Source organism: Haliaeetus leucocephalus, unplaced genomic scaffold (genome assembly GCF_000737465.1).
Source record: "Haliaeetus leucocephalus isolate CR32 unplaced genomic scaffold, Haliaeetus_leucocephalus-4.0 Scaffold163, whole genome shotgun sequence".
NCBI classification, from domain to species: Eukaryota; Metazoa; Chordata; class Aves; order Accipitriformes; family Accipitridae; genus Haliaeetus; species Haliaeetus leucocephalus.
In genome coordinates, this window is record NW_010972599.1 from 210,171 (window position 1) to 232,866 (window position 22,696).

General features: G+C 36.7%; 1 protein-coding gene across 3 annotated transcripts in view; it reads right to left on the reverse strand.

Annotated features, from left to right (window-relative positions):
- PKP4 (plakophilin 4) overlaps window positions 1-22,243 on the reverse strand; it is a 76,238-nt gene extending 53,995 nt beyond the window's left edge. For all 3 annotated transcript variants that reach the window (XM_010563041.1, XM_010563043.1, XM_010563042.1), the window contains exons 1-2: window positions 22,115-22,243; window positions 8,118-8,230 (exon numbers count right to left, since the gene is read on the reverse strand). In XM_010563041.1, coding sequence (XP_010561343.1) covers window positions 8,118-8,230; window positions 22,115-22,243 — 242 coding nt within the window. The remainder of the gene's footprint in view (window positions 1-8,117; window positions 8,231-22,114) is intronic.
- Window positions 22,244-22,696: the final 453 nt, after the last annotated feature.

Consider the following 22,696-nt stretch of genomic DNA (forward strand, 5'->3'; position numbering starts at 1 on the left):
TTAAGCAGCATGCTATTTTTTAAAAATTATGTAAACACAACTATGATCTTCGGTTTCTAGACTGGACAGTTAACTTAAAATCTCAGTGCTACATACATTTTCTGCAGGTATTACAGAAAGAGTTTAAGCCTATTATCTTAGCAAGTATTCCGTAAGGTGAAGTGTATTTCTGATTTAAACAGTACTGCTTGAGAGAAAAGTAGTGATTTCCATTGCCTGTCTTAACTGCCTGAATATACCACTGTTGTCATTAAAAAGGCAACAGCTGAAAAAAATCACGTTATTTATTAAATATTTCCAAAATGGTGAAAAGCTGTAAAAAGCTAAATATATAATTCTGTTGAAAATGTATGTACTTCACATATATTTCTTTAGTATTTTAGTTTACTGCTTGGCTAAGCTTTCATCATTGGAATACATCTGTTCTGTCAGGCACCCAGTAGCAAATAGTTTATTCACAGGGATTCGTGCTTGCTGCTGGAGCTGCCAGCCAAAACTTAAGTGCCTGTTCAGACAGAATGTATTGTTTTACTTGTCCTTTATCTTCCGTTTTAAATATCTACATAAAGAACACATTTACAATTATATGCAGTATGAAGGCTTAAAGCTTTGTGTAACTGTAAGTTCTTGGTATAGGGGGATTTTTCTGATAATATGGCATATATTAAATTCCATATACTTGTAACGCACATTACAAGCAACTGGCAACCATCAAAATCAATATAATGAGATTTTGTATTTTTGCTTTTCTTGTTGATATAGATTAGCAGAAGTTTTCAGAAATATTTTAACTAAAGGAGGTAATTTTCAGTCTTCAACTTCTCTAATAGCTATCTTCTTGATTCCACTAATTCCTGTACCCACTCTGCTAGACGCTGTACTAAGTACCATAGCTATCTATCTTGTGTCCCACATACAGAAATTAAACAGCTCTGCCACCAAGAGCAAGCGGTCCTACAACTCGCTAGATGTTTTCAGCTGACACAGGCAAGCACTAACGCTCTGGGTATGAATTTAGAAAGCTGTTATCTGGAATACTACCCCCGCTGTGGTCACTCATACTGAAGGATGCTATTTCAGTTTGAAACCCAACGCTGAGAAGTGACTGAGACTCCCAAGCCCCCAGAGCAGGCAGCCACGCAGAACAGCTGGGCACAGGGAACACCAGCCCTATGGACAGCAGGACATCACTGCCACCCTACACCGTACGCTGTCTGACACCATGCACAGTTAGCACTGCGACAGTAGTAACAGCACACCCCCCACCACCGACCTCTTCCCACTGGTACCACGAAATAGTAATTCAAAATGCAGGTCTCTGGCAGGTTTGGCTGTCTTTGGAAAGAATTAACAGCTCTTCAAGTATTATTTTACCTAAATGATGCACCGGAGTAACTACCACAACAATCACTGCCCTTTCAGAACTTCAGGCATTTTCAGAGAGTAACAAGTAAACGCCTACCACCTGATCCATCACAACTGTCCACTAGAGACTTTAGGTCATCTTACATGAGATGTACAAGCAGTTACTGTAATTCAGTTGACACACAGTCACTTAATGCATCTCAATCTGTAGCATGCGGTAGATGTACATTCACAATAAAAATAACAATCCTATTTTGTAGCCCAGTCTACTACGGGGTAAGATAGGAAGTATTTACATATGCAGCTGAAGTCAATATTAAATCATCACTCTTCAATTTATCACCAGAGCAACTCATCAGTAAGCTACAGGGTTTTTTTTTCATATTTGAACATCAGCAAATTGCATTAAAAACCCCAAATTCCTCAATTCTACTGGCATTCAAAAGCTTTGACAGAATTTCAGAAAGGCTTACCGTCTGGGTAAACAGAAAGCAAGTATATGAATACTTGAGCTATAACAAGAAACTGCAAGTTTCACTAATTTTTGATGTAGACATGCAAAAAAGAAGCATTCCTAAATTTCTGTGGACTCAAGACAAATGATAGCACACCCTGTAATTTTAAACAAACAGTTGAAGCTGCCTGAGTGCCACAGCTGAAGTGCCAAAGGAAAGAGATAGCATTCAGCATCAGAGATTTGGAATGATGTCTTCTGTATCTCAAGATAAGTGCTTTTGATCACCCACTAACTAAGCTAAGCACCTTAAATAGCCTTATTAAATGATGGATTGACTGGAAATATAGTGACTCTTTAGGTCCTAGAAGTTAGAGGACACTATAATGCTTCCTGAAGTCATTTGGTAAAACTACAACCAAGAAAATAATGCAACACATACTATATACACATCAAAGGTTGTATGTCCACCTTAAACTCTAATGAAACTACCTATAAGCATGACTCTTACTATATTTACATTCCCAGGACTGCCTGAAGACCTGAAGTAAGCAAGTAAGAAACTGTACAAACCAGAAGGAAACACATCAATGGAAACTTCTGTCTAACACATAGGTACAGTCAAAAAGGCAAATCAGAACCGGGCTGTGAAGAAAACGTGAAAAAATCCTGAAAATTTGCTGATGTTACATAGACCAATGGTTCTGTTCTTGCCTTTTCTCCCCCCCCCCCCTTTTTTTTTCTACTAGGGAATTAGCCAAAATGAAAGATAAGAAAAAAATAAATTCATTTCCTAAGACAATTCTTAAGTAGGGCATTTCAAAGTTCAATCAAATAGTAAAGACAGAGAAGACACTCAATGAGAGTGTTTTAAAAAACAGAGAACAAACCTAACAGTCCCTTCTCAAGTTCTGAAATTAAGGTCACAAGATATTAGTCTAAAACACAATAAAATAAACCCCAAATCTTTATATGTAATTATTTGTAATATAGAGAATAGAAACTCCACAGCTATTAAAGAAGATTTATAATACACTAAGTAAGAACTGTAACACCTAATACAATCACAGGAGGGACCAATTTCTCACAAAAGGAGATTTCATCATTGTGCAACGGAGATGGGTACCTCCTCTGAACGTTTAGCATCAGCAACTGTCAGGTGACCTGATGACTGGTTATTTTATCCAACATGGCAGGTAGTTCCTAGCTAGCTACTAATGATGCCATTAATCACCATTTCTTCTAAATTGTTAGGATAAATGGACTATTAATGTTTGCGCCCAAAATATTCTTCCAACAGCTCTATGATGATCAACTAGGAGATTTTGATTCAAAATTATTCATTACCTAGCTAAATTCTGTCAAATTTTAGTCCTGCTTTTATTGTATGCTGAAGCCCTGCAAAGAAAATTAAGTATATATTTTCTTTCTTACTTCTAAATTTAATGTAGCTCTTTAATTGATTTGTTCTCAAATTTCAGTAAGTGTAGTATTAGTGTAAATAAATAAATAAATAGTTTGAATTACTGTGATTCCTTCCCTCTTCCCACCCCAAAAGCACATACTGATTCTAAAGGTAATTTTTATGGAGCTTATAATATGCCATGAAAGTTTGGTGACATTATATATTGCAATATATGCAAGCAATTTCAAATGTACCTTTTAGAAATGCTGAAATATTTGGTACGTCATATGAACAAAATGAAACCAGTTTCTGTAAGGATAATTATACCCAGATCAGCTTAATGTGAGCGGTCTTGTCAGGATAAACTTGCTGCTGCATGCCATGGAATGCCCCAAGCGTGGGGGCGGCGCGCAGTTTGGAAGTGTCTTGCATGTTACTGCTCCTCAAGTGGAACAAAAGTTACAGAGCTTAACATGACAGCATGCTGGCTTTCAAGCAAAACTACTTGCTCTGTTTATACTCTTTATAAGCATTCTCCCATTTTATAAGAAAAAAATGTGTGACAATGAAATGCAATACATGTTCATCTCACAGAAAGTTTACAGTGTTCAATCACAGAGTGTAATATTTTACTGAATCACTTTGGAATATTTTCTACTACTACAGAAAATACAGATTGTATTTCAATCGGCATTGGGAAAAATTGAGAAAATAAACCATCCTAGTAGCTATGAATACATTTAATTTTACAAAACTCAGAAGACTTTAAGTAGGCACATTATTACTCAAACTGACCATTCAGTACCTGAAGTGTTAAATTTTTTTTTATTATTTACTGTACTGCCAAAAGGCCTTGCACTCTGATGAAGTCTAGTGTGCCATTTATATACTTCTGTTAAAGTGTTTGTGACAAGCTGCTATTATGAGTGCAGTATTTTACAATTAAATTAATAAGTATGAGCCTTTTGGCTCCCAACAACACCCAGTTTTCATGTTACACACAACAGATAACTCACAAAAAGAATTGGTCAACTGTGAGAGTCATATAGCCAACTCCCACCTCAGAGATTAGGAACTGTGTTTTATAAAGTGAGTCAGACTACTGACCCTTGATACATATTAATATCTACCTGCATCAGCACATACTCCAACACATCTGGCAGCCCAGAACTAAATCCAACTGAATCAGTAACGCTACAGATGGAAAGTTAGCTGCAATGCTATATGTTTGTATGGGAGGCTGAACAGCCCAGTAGCTTGCTTCTTCACAGAACCGTGTGCATGTTATAGCATGAAATGAAAGTAAGAAGATACAGCTGAAACCTCACATTGTTTTTCCCAGTCTATCATCTCTGATCTTGTATAACATGGGCAAAAATATTTAATACTTATATGTAACACTGATCATGTATCATTTCAGGCTCTTAAGAGGTTTGAAAGTGTATGGGATGCCATGAAATATCTTAGAAGTGCTAGCACAATACCCATTTATAAAAATAATTATGAGAAGGAATAATTTTAACAGGCAAGTAAGCTACAGGTGCACAAAAAAAAAAAGCCATATTGGAATCCAGGGCTGCAGCTGATCTAGTGCTTCCTTCTCCACCCATTACACTACAATTGTTTAGGATCTGCAGATCTGCTTGTTCTCATCTTTCACACTCCTCTTAAGAGAGCAAACGGCCAACTACTCTTGTGTGCTGCTTGCATTTACAATATAGTTGTAATACACGTGGGCAACAGACTAACAAACCTAAACTGCAAGTACCTTCTGTTTGTTTTGCTTTGTTCATGTGTATAAAGCAACACATACATTTCTTAAGGACTAGCAATAACAGAATGAACCATGCTTCTGAAATGAGAGTCCTTCTGAGACATGCTCAAGTAGGTGACAGTCTGATCACCAGTGCCTACCTCCAGAAGGATTTATCCAGGTGTACATCTGCACAGCCTGCACTCCACGCTGTGCTAGTGTTTGGGCTCACGGCCATGAAGGACGGCTGAGAAGCTGCAGAAGTTTAAGCTGGTTTAAAGTACTGATGTCACATTTCCCCCTTCCCTCACCAGCTGTTACCATGACTTCCCTTGGGCTGGCACTTGTGCACCTGGGTGACGAGCTGGCTCAAAGGGATGACTTGACTGACACAAAGAACAGCTTGAAGCCCAAGCTGCAACCACCAAGACAGGCACATGCTGCCACAAAAGTACCTGTGACTTCATGTCAGCATCTGTTTTGCAAAGCAGCACCACTTCCAGGCCAATGCCAGCTTGCAGGAATCCAGTTTAGAAGTGGGTAAATCAGAGGCACTGCTGCAACCACCGAGGTCAACAAAACCTTCAGTCGGACCTCTGAAATGAAATTCTCCCAAACGTTTTAACCACATTAAAGAAGATTAAAGTACTATCTTTGAAACAAAGCATTGCTGATTTCCTCAGGGACAGAAAACTTGAACAAAGGATAAAAATAAAAAGGTATACGCATCTTATGCTTTAGTTTTGCTTGCTTTTGTAGTTTTTGTCGTTTAGGTTTTCATTTGGGTTTGGGTAGTTTTTTTAATATAAGACTCTGTCCGACAATTCTTACATCTGGCTAGGAGAAACATCATCTTGTTCTCCAAAATGCTTAACTTCTGTGTTTCTGGGAGCAGGCTGTTAGCTGTCCATGACCAATCTCTCAACACAGCATTCAGTTTCCGAGCCTTTTCTCCATGCCCTCTTCGTGTTTATTTAATTTCTTGTCAGCCTTAGCAAAACATTTACCTTACCTAGTTTGGGGAAACACAGGTACCTTTTTACAGCTATAAATTTTGCTGCTATGTTTGCATCTACTATGATACTGCTCTAAGAGATTGTTTTACCTTGATTCTTTCAATAACTCTTCTAAATACACTGGAAGCAACTTGTGAAGAAATGAAAGCACCTAATTCAAATACAGATTTTTTTTTTTAAGCTTCTCACACATCTCTTAAACGGGGTATCTGCATTAAAGAATAAGTAAAAAAATTAACCAAAGACACACACATCTCAGAACATATTGTCTACACCAAGTTTTAATTCCATGTCCCTCAGTAAAAAAGTAATGTAGCATAGCATTTTCATCTATACAGGACCAGACTCAGCTGGGGTAAGAAAATTTAGAAAAAGAAGAACAGTGGTCAGAATACAGAGGTGTCTGTAAGAAGTAAGAATATAATTAGGCTTTTGTTTTAAAAATGTGAAATATTTTATTAATAACTATGGAAAATTTATGGCCCAGTATACAAGACCTTGAAGAGTTTATCTAGATTCACAGATGTACCAAAGTATACTACAAACCAACTTACGTGCTCTTATTTTCTCCCCCTAAACTTTCATAATCTTTTTTTTTTTTTAATACAAATAAACATCATTTAGCCATAAGGAAGCAACCAAAAGAAGAAATGACTCCATGATGCTGTAAACTATGTTTTCTGTCTTTGTAAATGACAGTATTTGATAGAAGTATAGGATCTGACTTATTGTGTAGATACTGGTAATTGTACATTATTTCAAAAACTAACTACTCAATGTTACTTGTGGCATAAGCTAACTCTGGTGTTCTTTGTACGCAAAATTCTCTGGACTTGGGATGTAGAAAAACCTTTTCCTTTGTATTACTCAGGCAAATTCACTGAAAATGGACATTCAAGACTGAATGAAAGGTGGTTGGAAGCATAAAATAACTGAAGCTTTTTACTTATTCTTCCACAGGAATTAAACTTTCTTAGCTTTCAAAACAAAATCTGAGCAACAGCTGGAGAAATATGTGGATCTAGAGGGAAGATAGGCAAGCATGAAGGCTATAAAACAGTTGTCTTGTCCAAAGAATGCTTTTGAATATTTCAGATTTCTTATACAAAAGTTGTCATGATAGTAACAACACTGTCAAATGACAAGTTGGGTAGTTTGATGTATAAAAACAATTGCATTAGCTGGTACACTGGATTTTTTAAATTTATTTTTAAATCATCACTTCCTGTTTCTTAAGTTTTTGTAGGAACAACTTTCCATTTAACTTGCAGAAATATTTATTATGGCCAGAGGAGGAAACATTTCAGAGTGATACCCAAGTTTATTGCTGAAAGAATATAGAAACAAACAGTATTTAAGGCAAGAAATAATAATGTTCAGAGCATACTCTCTATGTACATGCCAACATGAAGTTTGCTGTAACCCGAAATGCAGGTATAAATGTTTCATAAGAGAACACATTGTTATCAAGGCTTTCAGATTCAAGAGCTACCAATCATTTGATATGCTTGAGATGAATAGGTGCGCAAACACATTTAGAGTTAAAAAGTTTGCTAAAGAATTGAAAAAAGTAGATAATCAGAATACTAGTTACAGCTGAAATATTAACAAAATGCTTTGCTATAGTTATTGTCATTGTATGTGAAATATATTAGGTATGTTTCGTACTATTTAAATATGCTAACACACTTACAGCAAGATGTTCCCTGAAAACAAATTTAACAACAGAAAGTATTTCAGAAAAGCTGGATGAAACTAGGTAGTTAATTCAGGAAAAAAAAAAATTTTTTTGATTACTACATTTAACTAGCACTGTTACTTTGATACAAATATGTGTTAAATCCACTGTATTTCTCTTTGGCTGAATATTAAAAGTAAAATTCAACATATTTAAAGAGAAATTAAAGCTTTACATACACTCTGTTGAAAATGTAATGAATTAGAGAGGCTTCTTTAAACTGTCCCATAACTCTTTACATCAAATCTGCATATTTTTTTTAATACTTCAAATATTAATGGAAGGTGAACAGCTATCAGTGAAATAGATGTATGTAGGACATAAGCACCACTAAAAAGCCCTTTAATTTATGGGACATATGAAAGTGAAGTCATCAGGACTTGTACCTTGTGCTGGCGATACTTGGTGATTCTGCTCCAAGCCTACATCTTTCTAGCTGATTAGCCACAATTTGCCTTTCCACTTCCAGTTCTCTGGTAAGTCTTTGAAATTGGAGCTCCTGAAATTTCAAAATAAAAAGAAAAGCATTCTTGATGTTAAAAAATGGGTGTGGATTAATTCTGAAACAATCACTGTTTCATAACAATCATGTTTCTTGTTTTGACTCTTCCTTAGTGGAATAAACTATTAGAAGATTAGAGTGGGAATTTAATGGTTCGTTCTTTAAATCAGTGATTCATGCAATATTGATTTATCACCTGTTACAAAAGGAAAAACATGTTTAAGCATTTGTGGATTTTACTCCTCCTGCAATTAAAATTTTTGTGTCTCCTTATGTTGCCACAATCTAACAAAATCAGTGCCTATAAAAGTCAGTCTTCAATTTCATCTATAAACAAGGTATCCTGGAAATTATTGTATCCTAACCTTTTCAATTGCAAAACTTCAAATCCTAAGCTATGCTATGTTCTGACTTCTTATTAAAAAAACTTAAAATTTATTATTTCAAACTGGCTGATGGTAGAGATGTGGTATTTCACCTTTCCTGATTTCAGCTTTTGTTATATTTCTTGGTCTAAGGTACCAAACCTCAGCCTTTGTAAAACGCTTTTGGAACATAACGCTCAGAGAAGACATGGGAAATACAAGCACTGCACAAATGTTTGTGTTATTAAAATCTGGAAACATTTTCTATAAACATGATACTCTGAAATCTATACTATATCATCAAGGGATATCAGTGATGTTTTCATCCACAGTTAGCTTTTATTAACGATAGAAAAGGATTCTATCAAGCAATTGTATTATTTTCAAACTGATATTCTACATCCCCTGAAGTTTACGTAAACTGTTCAGTACTATTTAAAAATAGATGGACACTGATATTTAATAATCTGATGAAGCAAGTTTTACATACAAGTCAAATACAGTACAGAAGCATTCCTTTAATTTTAAAGTGCAAATTACTAATAAGGTTTTTTTTCTGAATGTAAATCATGTAATTGTATTACATAGTAGTTGCATGCCTTGCCATATTACAAAAGTCACCTTCACTCATAAATTATAGTTAATGCAAACTATTCTTTCACACCTTACATTACATGGAATAAGGCTTAAATACTTTACTTTCATTAATGGTCCCTGAAAGAGCGCTCTACTTGCAGTTTGTACACCTTTTCAGTAAAGTGTGGTTCAGCAATGCACCCTATGGCTTTCAGCAGTCTGCAAGTACCTCTCTACCTCCCACAGCTCCAGTCCTGGGGGGCTTCACAGCAGTGCAAAAGAGAGGTCACAGTAACAGTGTAGTAAAAAGCTACTCTAAAACCTTGCAGAAGTAGGGACAAAGTTTTTTCTACTGACAACACAATGAGATTAGCTCCAAGAACCCCCAAACAGAAGGCTAATTAGCACTGATTTCATCAGGAAGCCAGCTGAGGGCTAAGTCAAATGGCAGCTGCTGTACTGCCGAAACAACTCCATATATTAGATAGCGGGGGGGGGAGGAGGGGGGGAGATGGCGGTAAAGCCACTTCTGTAAGTCTGATTTGAGCTCCATGCAACAAACTGGCCTGTTAAAGATAGGCCACATAAGCTACTGCCCCTCCCAAACAATACAAGGAATTGTAGACAATTTCAAACATTTCTCAGAACTCAGTAATCAAACTGAATAAACACACCCTAATATTCCAAATATTGGCCAGCAAAACTGTTTGCCTCCAGGACACTGAACTCACCCTCTACTGCCCCAGGACACAAGCATCCTCAGAACAGGACTGCATTTTTCTACTACTGCTCTACTAAGACCAGTTCAACAGAACAGAATACCCTGTAGTTCTGTTAAAAATAAATACGCAAACCACGGGAGCAGCGGAAGGGACATGTGGTCCTCAGCTTCCTCCTGGCCACACCTTCCATTAGGTTGGCATTTACTGTCAAGCTTCAGCATCAGAAAAGCTTAGCACAGTCAATGCTCAGACACGAAAGAGCATTTTAGGACCTATGTCCTAAACTTGGATTTTATTAAAACCTGCTTTTAGACAGAATTCTAAAACTAAATTCTTTTAATCCTGAGACCTGATATGAAAAGCCTCACGAACATGATAACCTGCTGACCACAGCAAATCATATGGGCCTGGATATGGACTAGAAAGTATGGATAATATCAGAAGGTTTGTATGACATGTAACTGCATCCAGTAGCAGAGACCCAGTCATCACAGTCCGATACCTTCATGTTATGCCAAAGAGGTACACATGCACCCAGTCAGTTCATTTGGACAGTTTGTCTTTTGGAGAGAAAATACTAAGAAGTGTATTATAGCAAAAAAGTCAAAGAAATTTATAAATGAGAATTTATTTTCCAGTTCTAAGTCTGAATACAGATAATATATCCATCTAAAAGCTGATTCACCAACCAGTCATTAGCACGCTAGGGGAGAACACTGTAATTTAAAAAAAAACAAAAAACATTCAGATGCTGAAGCTCTGTAAGTTTTGAAGCAAATGTCAGCAAGACAAGCTTTTTCCAAAGTAAACAATGATGTATTATATAGCATGTAACAAACATATATCTTTAAAATAAACAGAATTGCACTACTTGTTTGCAGAAATAATATAAAACATTTACCCTTATGTTTAAAGCTGCTTCCTGTTTCTTAATTTTAAATCAGTATTTAAATAGCAATGTCATGGATACAAAATATGAATTTGAACACAAGACTCAAGTTGCCTATTATTATTTACTGATCTTTCCATTAGATGAATAAAACATATATTAGCCATTATTTGCTTCCATTCAACTAATCTCTATTAATTTGCCTTTCCATTGCAGGCAGAGGCATTAATGAAAATAATGTTATTCTAGAAAACACACTCTTAATACATGCTACGAATACACATCCATCTGAGCTCTCCTCTCCCTCCGCTGTCTCCTCCTGCTCTCTGACAAAGTCCTTTACACCAGCTCATGTGTATTTCTGCAGGAAGGCATTTTATAAGGCAAGTGTTATCAGTAGGCAACTTTTGCCATTTTGTGTTCCAGAAGAAAAAAGTTACAGTAAATTACCAAATCCTACAAAAAGGTTGATATTGTCTAGAAAGCCTTTTCACATAAAGTAAGTTAAAAAGGAGCATGTAACAAAGAAAACAGGACAAAGCTCCAGTTCCAACAGTCACAATGGCAGAAATCAGGTATACAGCAGGGAAAATAAATAAAATCTGGGCTTGTCAACCAAGCTTGCATCTACACGATCACAGCTTTTTAAACTAATTTGTCACGCACTTCTGTCCTAAAGGTGTTTAAGAGATGAACCAGTTAGTTGAGGTCATCAGAAAAATCAATAATTATTTACATTTTACAAGTGTAAAGTAAGTACAGGTATAAAAGACAAAAAAGCCCCACTGAATCTAAAAGAATGACCAATGCAAGAGAAGTCTTCTCTGAAACACTACAAAAGTGTAACAGCTACAGAAAATGCTATTTTTTTGCAGCACAGAAAAGGGATCAAGATAAAATACAGAAAGAAAAAGTAGAAGATATGCTATGTTTTTCTCATTTCACAGTGTACTTACTTTATAGAGTATTAATAGGCATACAGTTTCCTTCCCGCCCTCCCTGAGAACTCCTCAGGGTATATTCAAATTCTTCATCTGGAAAATAAAGATCACCCAATTCCAATAATCACCTCAGAGTTTTGAGGATTTCAGGCAATTAAAAAAAATAGGATTAGCAAGATTTCACATCACAGAATGGTTTGCATTAGCAGGGACATCTTTCACTACACCAGGTTGCTCAAAGCCCCATCTAACCTGGTCTTGAACACTTTCAGGGAGGGGGCATCCACAACTTCTCTGGGCAATCTGTTCAGTCATCGTAAAGAAACCTTCTTCCTTATATGCAATATAAATCTGCCCTCTTTCAGTTTAAAACCGTTGCCCTTTGTCCGGTCACTACAGGTCCTGGTAAAAAGTCTTTCACCGTCTTTCTTATAAGCCTCCTTCATATATTGAAAGGCTGCGATCACGTCTCCCTGGAGCCTTCTCTTCTCCAGGATGAGCAAGCCCAATGCTCTCAGCCTTTCTTCACAGGAGAGGTATTTGAGCCCCGTGACCATTTTTTTGGCCCTCCTCTGGACCTGCTCTAACAGGTCCATGTCTGTCTTGTCCTGAGGACCCCAGAGCTGGATCCATGTGGGGTCTGACAAGACCTGAGTAAAGGGACAGAATCGCCTCCCTCAAGCTGCTGGGCACGCTTCTTTTGATGCAGCCCAGGATACAACTGGCTTTTTGGGCTGCAATCACACAGTGCCGGCTCATACCTCATTCTTCATCCACCAGGATCCCCAAGTCCTTCTCTGCAGGGCTGCTCTCAATCTGTTCATCCCCCATTCTGTACTGATACTGACAACTGTCCTGACCCAGGTGCAGGACCTTGCACTTGGCCTATCTGAACTTCATGAGGCTCATGCTGGCCCACTCCTCAAGCCTGTCAACGTCCCTCTGGATGGCATCCCTTCCCTCTAGCAAAGTGAATCAACTGCATCACTCAGCTTGGTGTCACCTGCAAACTTGCTGAGGGTGCACTCAATCCCACTGTCTATGTCACCGAAGAAGGTAGTAAATAGTATTAGTCCCAGTATGGACACTTGAGGGACAGCACTCAGTACTGGTTTCCACTTAGACTTTGAGCCGTACTATACTCTTTGGACATGGCCGTCCAGCCACTTCCTTATCCATCTAACAGTCCATCCAACAAACCTGTCTTTCTACAATTTAATGGCAAGAATGTTGTGGGGGACCACACCAAAGGCCTTACAGATGTCCAGGTAGATAACATCTGGAGCTCTTCCCTTGTCTACTGAAGCAGTCACTCCATCACAGGAGGCCACCAGATTAGTCAGGCACAATTCGTCCTTGGTGAAGCCATGTTGGCTGTCTCTAATCACCTCCCTGTGTTCCCTATCTTTTGACGTGTTTTCCATGTCAGAGAATCTGCTCCATGATCTTACTGGGCATTGAGGTGAAGCTGACTGGTTGGTAGTTTACAGGATCCTTCTTTTTACCCTTCTTAAAAACAGCTGTGATGTTTCCCTTTTGCCAGTCACTGGGGTCTTCGCCTGACTGCCGTGACTTTTCAAATATGATGGAGAGTGGCTTGGCAAGTACATCGGCCAATTCCCTCAGGACCCTGGGATGCACCTCATTGTGTCCCACGGACATGTGTGTTCAGGTTCTTCAGGTGGTCTCAAACCTGATCTTCACTTACAGTGGGCTGTTGTACCTGCCTTGAGGTTCAGGTATTTGAGAGATATGGGAAAGGTTACCACTGGAAATTGAGGCAAAAATTTTTTAAAACTTTTTAAAACTAAATTAACTTAATTTAACTGAAAGCATCATGGTAGGGAGAGGGAAGAACTCTTTTCTTTTTCTGCTGATAATTCATTTTCTAACTTGATATATAATCCCTTAAACATATGCAGTTTGGTCTCCATGGTGAGAGCATAAACCCTATCTAGAAAATGATACAATTTGGTTTTGACTGGTAGAATGATACAGAGAGATACACATTTAGTATTGGACTGTTGTGTGGCCTGCCCAGTGTTCTTAATAGAGACAATTTTTCCTCCTACAAAAAACAACACTGTGATATAAAATTGGTATAGGTAGTTGCACAACATCTGAAGTAGCAAGTTGCCCATGTAAGTAAAAAAACCTATTTTCTCCCCACACTGCAAAAATCCAAAGTTGGTTAAAACAAAAGAACTGTACTTCTATTTATCTTGGGGGTAGAAGAGGTGAATGCAACAAATGGACAAAGTAGAAATAAATCTTACTTCTCTTATTTATACTATGTTTAAAAAGCAAAATTCACTAGTATTCTATCAGCAAAAACTGTGCAAAGTAGAAATAAGAGGAAAAAAACCATCAAGCCATGTTTGGCCACTTCTTTTGAGGTACCTGCACTGTTGATTTTGGACTAATGCCATCAGTTGTCTGTTTACAATATTCTTCATAACTTTGTATTTTGGTGCTGACAAGAAAAAAATCTCACAGTGCACTGAACTGCAAAGGTGTAAAAGGCATGCAAGTAATTTACCATTTTTAAATCATTCTGATGCTTAGGAAGATCTAATGTATTTTTGCAAGTGCATGCAAAGCAGCAAAAAAAAAATTCAGCTCCATTTTCTAGTCTGAGTAATGTTATGTGTGCAGCCTGTGGTTCCAATGAAGCAGCAAAGTTTACATACTTTTTGAAACAATGAGTGCTGACTTTTGTATGTCTCTTCTTAAATTTGGTCTCTGCAGCTGTAATCGATATGTCTTAAATACCTGCATAAATACATAACGGATAATTTTAGAGGTACCATCTTCTTTACAGCTAGAATACCTCATGTTTTAAGTCTTTTTTTCCCTTTAGCTTAAGCCACCATATTATTATAGAAAACTAAGTCCTAATCAGTTCTAAATAAGTGCATTGATCACCTTCATAGTTTATGCTTCTTTATAATGACATTTTATACCACCCTGAATGGATACCTACCACCACCATGTTTATTTATCAGAGAGTATACTATATTTATTGCAGGAATCTACTTGAATTTGTTTCTCTAGCCAGCTCTTCTGAAAGCAGTGGGAGAGCACTTTCCTCGAACAGGATGCTCCCATACAATGCTGGCTGCTACCAACACATAGAAGCTGCTGTCCTAGGCAAAAATCACAATTAACTGATTTTTATAGTACTGGCTTATGACAAAATGACATGGCGGGAGTCAAATAAAACAATTAATAACCTTGTTTTCTTTTGCAGAAGAACATCTATGTGGCAAGAACATACTAAAATTATAGATGTAGATTACAGAATACGTTGCCATACTGCATCAAAAGGACCCACCAAATCTTCTGAAACATACACACTACAACGCCTTGGCCAGAGCTACTTTTTTCCAAAATTATCCAATATACATTGAGATTAAAAAAAGCCCTATAATTCTTTTCACCTGTTTAGCAGTAACTACTTAATCACCTTATAAAACTACAGTTTTTGTATTCATAACCTAAATTCCACTGCAAAACCACAGACCATATTTCTTAACACAAAGCTACAAAAAATGCTGGCTTTAAATACAATTACATTTAAGGAATGGGAAACAGATACATGGTTCAAGAAAGAAAAGAAAGCAACTTGCTTTGGAAAGGCAATTGTACAGACTGCAGGCAGACAAGCTTCCATGAGTGAAAACCAAAACCCATCAAATTTGAGAGCTGTGTAATTTCCTTTTGGAGACTGAAGTTTCTGGAGGAGGGACAAACCCTGCATGGAGTGTCAACATTGTAACATATACCCCAAGTGACAAACAACAGCTCTTAATCGGCAAGCTCTGCATGCTGAGTGGTAATTCATCTGCAAAAATGTTGAGATCTCACTCAAGAAGACACTTCAAGGTCTTCACTGCTGCAAGATACAGATGAGAAGTCATACCAAACCTGAAAACAAAATACTCCTTTCATTTGAAAGCCGAGTACCTCAGAAAGGCTTGTGGCTCCCTGGGAAGTGAAAACAATTGCCAACACACTATGCTGGGCATTTAACAGCAAATAGTTGAAAACAGGTAAGTAATGGGAATGTAATTTGTATGACTGACCATGAAGACTGTAATTCTCCTATTGCAGACTTTGGGTAATAAAAGAAGGTTTAGAGGCAATTCTGCGCTTTCTATCTGCACCCCGTTATGATACCATGTTGCAGAGTTCCAACGTTTTCATTTTTGTTCAGGAGGAACTTTTATCCCTCAGTAAGATGGATGAGAATGAGGAGTCTACATTCACAATGTTGAAAAATAAAAATTACTTTCTTCCTGCCCTGTTGTGATTTGAAAACACAGATAACTTAAAACTTTAAACAAACGGTGGTCCAGTTGGCTAACCGAAGGTTTTCTGGTGACAGCTATGCAAGAATCAGCAGCAATGGCACAAGCAGTGAAGACAACCCACAAACTCTTTTTGAATGATACATGCCTGGCTAGTCAGATCAGGATCGGGCAGTTGGGACATCCAAGAGATGATGCCACTGACAGAGCTGCATCTCTTGCAGCTTCTTGGCTTCTACCAGTTCTCAGTGTTTGCTCTGGTAGAAGACAGGGCTAGGACGGGATGTTATTTCAAGCCGTAGTAACACTGAGATATGCTAAATTGCTTCAATTGCCAAATGTCACTGTCTGTGAAATATTAAGAAGGTAATTGTCAGCTGAACTATTAAACGTTTTCCTAATCATAAAAAAGTTGCCTGTTGAACAATTCAGTTGAGCGTCTTCCAGTAGTACGAGTTGATGATCTAAGAAAGCGTAGCCTACATTTGAGAGGAAAACTTTTACCTTGCATTTACCTTTTTGTAGTCAACTGCAACATAAGTGCAGAGCCACACAACTCCCATTGCCTGTGAATGTTCAAACGGTGCTAAAGAAAAGGCAATTACATTTTGGACATTTCTATGATACAAATGTGCAACAAAGAGGACAAACAAAATTAAGTTCATTCATACCTTCTTCACATTAACCTCCTGCACTGATCTATGCTGAATTCTACATGTTTCCACTTGCTGTAATTCGGAGCTAGATCAAAAAACTGACTACTTAAAAAAACACTGAATACTGTATTTTTTTCCAAAATTAATATCATACTTTAGTGACCTAATATTTAAATTCTCTACCAGAATCTACTGAGAAAAAATGCTGTACTTTTAACTAAACATATTAGATCAACCTTAACATTTTCTGTAAAAATCTGTAAAAAAGTTTACTCACGCACACAACTGCATTTGCATGCTTTCAGTATCTCAGGATCTTCCAAAATAGAAGACAAAAGATAAAAAATTGGACAGGGTAAAAAGAGAATCACAGATTACAGGATGTGAAATGACACAGCTACAATTATTGGCTGATCACACTTACTCTGTATTCAACAGCAGTAGACCATTAAAGCCCTTAATACTTTTATGCTTGCATTGTTCACTAGTCTGGTAAAACACTTTAGTGCTGCTCTAGCTGATGAGGGATCAAAATTAAATAATTCATAGAAAGCTTACTCTTAGTCAATGGTAGAAAGGAAGAATGCCACTTGAGGTATTCACTGACTACATCTGAGCAGCATCCTCTTTGGAAACTGTTTGTTACAATACTCGTTTTTTTTAAATTGGTGCTGAAGCTAAGTATACTGTTCTGCCAGTTGGTGATTAGAGTTCAGTTGCTGCTGAGTAGATAGGCTGGTAATCTAAACACAGACGTGTTACAAAAGGTATAAATACTCCAGGGTATTTCAGGGGTACCCACAGTTCTAGGCAGGCTCTTTTTCAAGGGGAGTTTCTCCTCAGAAGTCTAACAGTACATGCTAGAAAGAAAAATTAATTTCTAGACCTTCGTACGAATAAAGAAGTACACAGAATTTTGATTAAGGAAATGAGTTAGTCGTTTCATCTGAGACAGGAGTTACATTTATTCTGTCCTAGAATAAGAACCTTAGGAAGTAGACTTCTCAGACTTGATTCACCAAAACTGGAAATGCTTGTAGACAGCAGAAACAGTAAACTTCAAAGTTCTGGGATTCAATAAGGACGAATAACCTATGCAATTGAACACAGTATTAAGAGAGTTGGAAAAAAACCAGTTCTTCCAGTCATTCAGAAAATGTTGACAAAGATTTTTGTTTCACTCACACAAAGCCTGGAAGTCCACTTAATAAAAAGTACTGCCTTCATTTCAGAACTGACATGCATTTATCCACCTAACTGATCACTACATGCATGCAAATCAGAATTTCAAAGTGAGACAGTTCAATGTTTGTGCCTAATTACTGAAAGTGCATTTAGTAAGTCTTCTCTTCACCTGTCTTGTTGAAGTGACACGCCTACAATCAGATTACAGAGTACTTGATGTAAAGCACTATATATCTGAATTGGTAAAGAAATCTCTCAAACTTAGTATCAAAATATTGTCATTCTAGTAAAGATGTTTTTAAACATGTAATAATAAATTCTCTGCTGTATAGAGAATACATTCTTTCGTCCCTTTCCATCTGAAAAAACAAGTTTTCACCTTTCCCCACCCCCCCAAAACCTATTAAAAAATATTCTCAAGAACTATGTAAAGAATTTTGTACTTAAACAATAAAGAAGGGAAAAAAGGTAAAGTGCACACTTTCTAAAGATATGATACAGTTCAATACAGTTATACAAAAGGAAAAGATTTTGCTGAGGTGTTGAACAAAAGTGAACACTTCTAGGAAAACACTTAGGAAAACCCAAGAGATTTATGATTATTCATCTGAAAGCATATCCAATCATTCTTACTCTATTGTCACCTGTTTACAAAAGGTGAAAAGTAGTCCATGTTTAGGTGTCAAAAACAACTGGACCAAAACCAAAGAAACTAAAAAAAAACATGCTACTGCTACAAGTGCTTCTCTATTAGCAAAGAAATTATACCTAGCATATTCATGTTACTTTTGAAAATTGGATTGATGGGTAGTTTTTCCTGTGAGACCTTTTCTCTCAGCCCAATCACTGAAAACTAACATGCTAAGCAGGAAATTCACAATTCCAAATGATCCCATTTAATCTTGCCAGTTCAGCAGCAATTCATTCCAAATTCAGTAGCGTATGGTTTGCACGTGTAAAGTAGCAGTGATTCCACACATCTATCCAGAGTAGTTGGCAACTAGCTGCCCCTACATTCCAACCTCCAAAAAAAAGTTAGTGCTATGATGTTGCTCCTACAATTCTTAACTTGTTATTTTAGCATGAAAATACTCAATTTACTTTTAATATGGATAAGAGACTCCCTACAGAACTCAACTAAACTTTTATCCAAATACTCCCCAGGACTCAGAAATATAGACATGCATATTGTAATGGTTTAGTTTTACTTGGAACTCATTTCAGCATTTCCTAAGATACTTCTATCCATTATAGCATGGTAACTTTCTAACATTTCAGAAGTGAAATACATGTTTTGGAAAAATCCCCACCCAACCTACCTCCAAAACAAACCCACAGAATACAACCCCCTCCCCAAACAAAAAAAAAAACCAAAACCAAGAAACCCACAACCCATCATCAAATCCACTAGAAGAAAAAAAGGCCAAAATATGTTTCAGCTTCATTACAGTTAGCCTTAAGATTTCCCCACATTCAAAAAGGAATTCCTCTACTAGAGATGCGACTTATACCAGTAAGAGTCAATCCTTCCCTTGATTTTCAACCAAAAGTATACCTATTAGTGTATCCATAAACAGAATAACTTAACCCGGTCAAAGAACTATCCCCCCTACCCCAGTCAAAGCCAGTGGTGGTTGTGGTGGCAGTGTCGTAATTTATATTAATTAGGGATGGGTTTTCACATTAAAACCAAATTTGAGCTTTGTCAGAAAAGCACAAAGCTGTGGTAATCTAAATTTCTTCACAGATTACACTTGTTCTGCACATATTATTTTATAACACTAAAAGAGAGGGAGATTTACACAGCTGTCTGACAATTTTGTCTCAATGAGAGACTGTAAGAGTTCAGGGAACACCACACTCTAGCTTGGGAAAGAAGTTGCTTTAAACTGATTTGGGGCCATCGGAAAAAGAAACACATGGAAAGCTTATTTAAAGTGACTTGTAGGGTTCATAGACTGATTAGTACAACTTTTTATATAATCATATCTATGCCACTACGGTAGAAAGCTTAACAGAGTCATTCAATAAATTAATCTACCTATTTCAGAACCATGGTAGTAAATTTAAAAGTTTTTATTAAGTTAAAATCTTGCACAATTTGCCAAGTAACAATAAAGGCTTTTCTGAATTGTTTTTCCACTGTGGTAAGTGTTTCTGAAGTCATAAAGCTAAGGTGTGGCAACTCTATTTTACAAATACAGACCTACTGCAAATAAAGAGAGATTCCTGTATAAAAGGAAGTTAGGCCATAGCAAACAGCATAGTAGTTTCTGTTCAAGCTTAATAAAGTAAATAACTGCACTGGAAAATATTCTGTTCTGGGCTTTCTGCCATACAGGAAGGGTGTTGAATATGTCAGTGTCCATAATTACTATCAACAGAAAAAAAAACAGAAAGCAACAGTTCAGCTCTTAATTCTTTCACATTATCACTTTCAAGAGTGAAGTACAATTTACATCTTCCTCTCCCTTGTATTCACTCTAACGTGTCTATACATTTTAAAGTTAGGCTACAGTTCTGAAGTTTGTGTTTCACTAACTATTAAGCACAATTTTAATTTTATTTTTTCCTTTCATCAGAATGAGTTACTTAATAAGCCACATATTTAATAGTCTTTTTTACGAATGGAAAGGGGAAGAGGTTTTAGCCTCCTTTTTAAAATGAAGAAATACTCCATTACCTTTTTTTCTCTAAGAATAAGAAAAAGATAAAAACCTTTCTTGGCTAGGAAAGGGAATGCTAACAAATGTCTTTTTACTGTATACTTACGTATCAACCTATTATAGCCAATGCTGTCATAATTGTATGTTCAGTTTAAGCAATCACTATTGCATCAAAACTGCACAAAAGCAATTCTGGACAGTAATCACAGCAGTAAGATTATTGGCTGGTGATCCCCAGCAATTACAGTACTGTCATTTATTGCAATGCTGCTCATCAACTCAGCTACCATTATGAGCATGTTCTTTGTGAACTGCAAAATAAAAGGGACCAACTTAAAATCACCACAAATGTACTTTAAGCAAACGAGTTCTAATTGACATTTGTGATAAGCCAAGACAGCACAAGGCAAACTAGTCTCAGATGATGAGAAGTGACTTGAGATCACTGTAACTCAGATGACTGTGATTACTCATATCTCGATAGCCTCCAGCATTAATATCCTTTGCATTAGAAGATTTAATATTAGCTTTAATACCACTAAGAAATTATTAGGGTTGCTATTGTCATCTTAAAATACTTTTGAAACTATTAATTGAGGCATGAAAATAAAGACCCAAATTTCTCATTTAAGAATGAAGCTTCTATGGATACAAAATCTGCTGATAGCAAGACAATATAATCCAATTATCACCTTTTAAAAATATTAATATGGGACAACATATAGAACTAATACATCAAGTATATGCACTCAGAGTTAGTATCTTGAATCGAGTACTGATTTATCTTAAAAGAAGTTCTGAAACAGAGACAGCAAAGCAGATTTATTCTGAAAATGAGATGTTACAATTTATGTATTAAGCCAAGAAAGATTATTGTTATTTCTAGTTCTGACAATGAAAGTCAAACCATCACTTCTTTGTGTTTTAAAAAAAAAAAACCAAACAAAAAAACTTTAGTTAGAATGTTTCTAAGACTGCAATTTTTTTCCCCCTTGAATGATCTTTACAAATTAAGGCTGAACTTGATTTCAAACACAATTTTATTTTCCCTACAGAGGCTACCACTAAGATACATGTCCATAAATGTGTTGCAGATTTAAAATATATTATGACCTTGGTATGCATAACTGAAACCAAACTCAAAGCTTAAAACCCATTCTTTAACAAAATACAACTGATGATACCAAATCTTTATGTGTAAGCTTCTGTAACACTGTACACAACTTTGCAGAATGTACAAAAAGGACTGGGTCTCAATGTTGTATCAATTCTACACTAACATTTCTTTTGTCTTTTTTTTAAACAATAAACCTGCATTTCCAGCCTGATTTACAACAGTGCATACATTCCAAGGGATACAGAATACCATAATGATGCTTCTGTTCAATGCCGTTAAATGAACCTTTTATATTCAGGTTCTAACATTCTGATATACAAATTATACTATACTAACGCTAGGCAACACATTTTAGAAGCAAAGATGTTTTTTTTCCAGCAATGCAGTAAAAGAGACAATGGTTAACTCCACAACGCATACCAAATTTCTGAATTGCTGAAAACAAGGCATATACCTGTTCCTTTACAGAAGCTAAAATGGTAGTGGCAGTGGTCTCTGGTTCCATGCCTGGGCCTGTTGAAGTTTCCTGTGTTGTCTGCGGCAGCCCCTCCTCCACCATTGGGGTCTGCTCAGGGGCTGGCATTTTGCCTGCAAAAACAATATTTTAAAATAGTTTACATCTTGAGCCAGTGATGTTTAAAATTCAAGTTTTCAGGATTATAAATTCTCTTGTCTTTTTCTTCTAAAACCTTTCCAAACTTAACCAAATTAGCAGAGAACTTTGTTATTAATATCAACCTATGTTGCTATTACTGTTCTTCACCTTCACAAATTGAAATCAGAATTACATACAGAACGTGAGGGCCGGGCAGAAGCAAGAAAGCAGCATGACATTTAAAGATTACTTTTAAAACACTACTTTGTGGTAGTTACTAAAAGTAGGAAAATCCACGACGTGAAAAATACTGCTGTTAAACATTAACAACACCCAGGATCTGTAAAAGTTTACCACATGTGCAGTTTTTAGCATAGAGGAATGACATGTAGCAGCAGAATGCTTTGCTGTTAGGAACAAACCATGGAAGAGACTAATTAT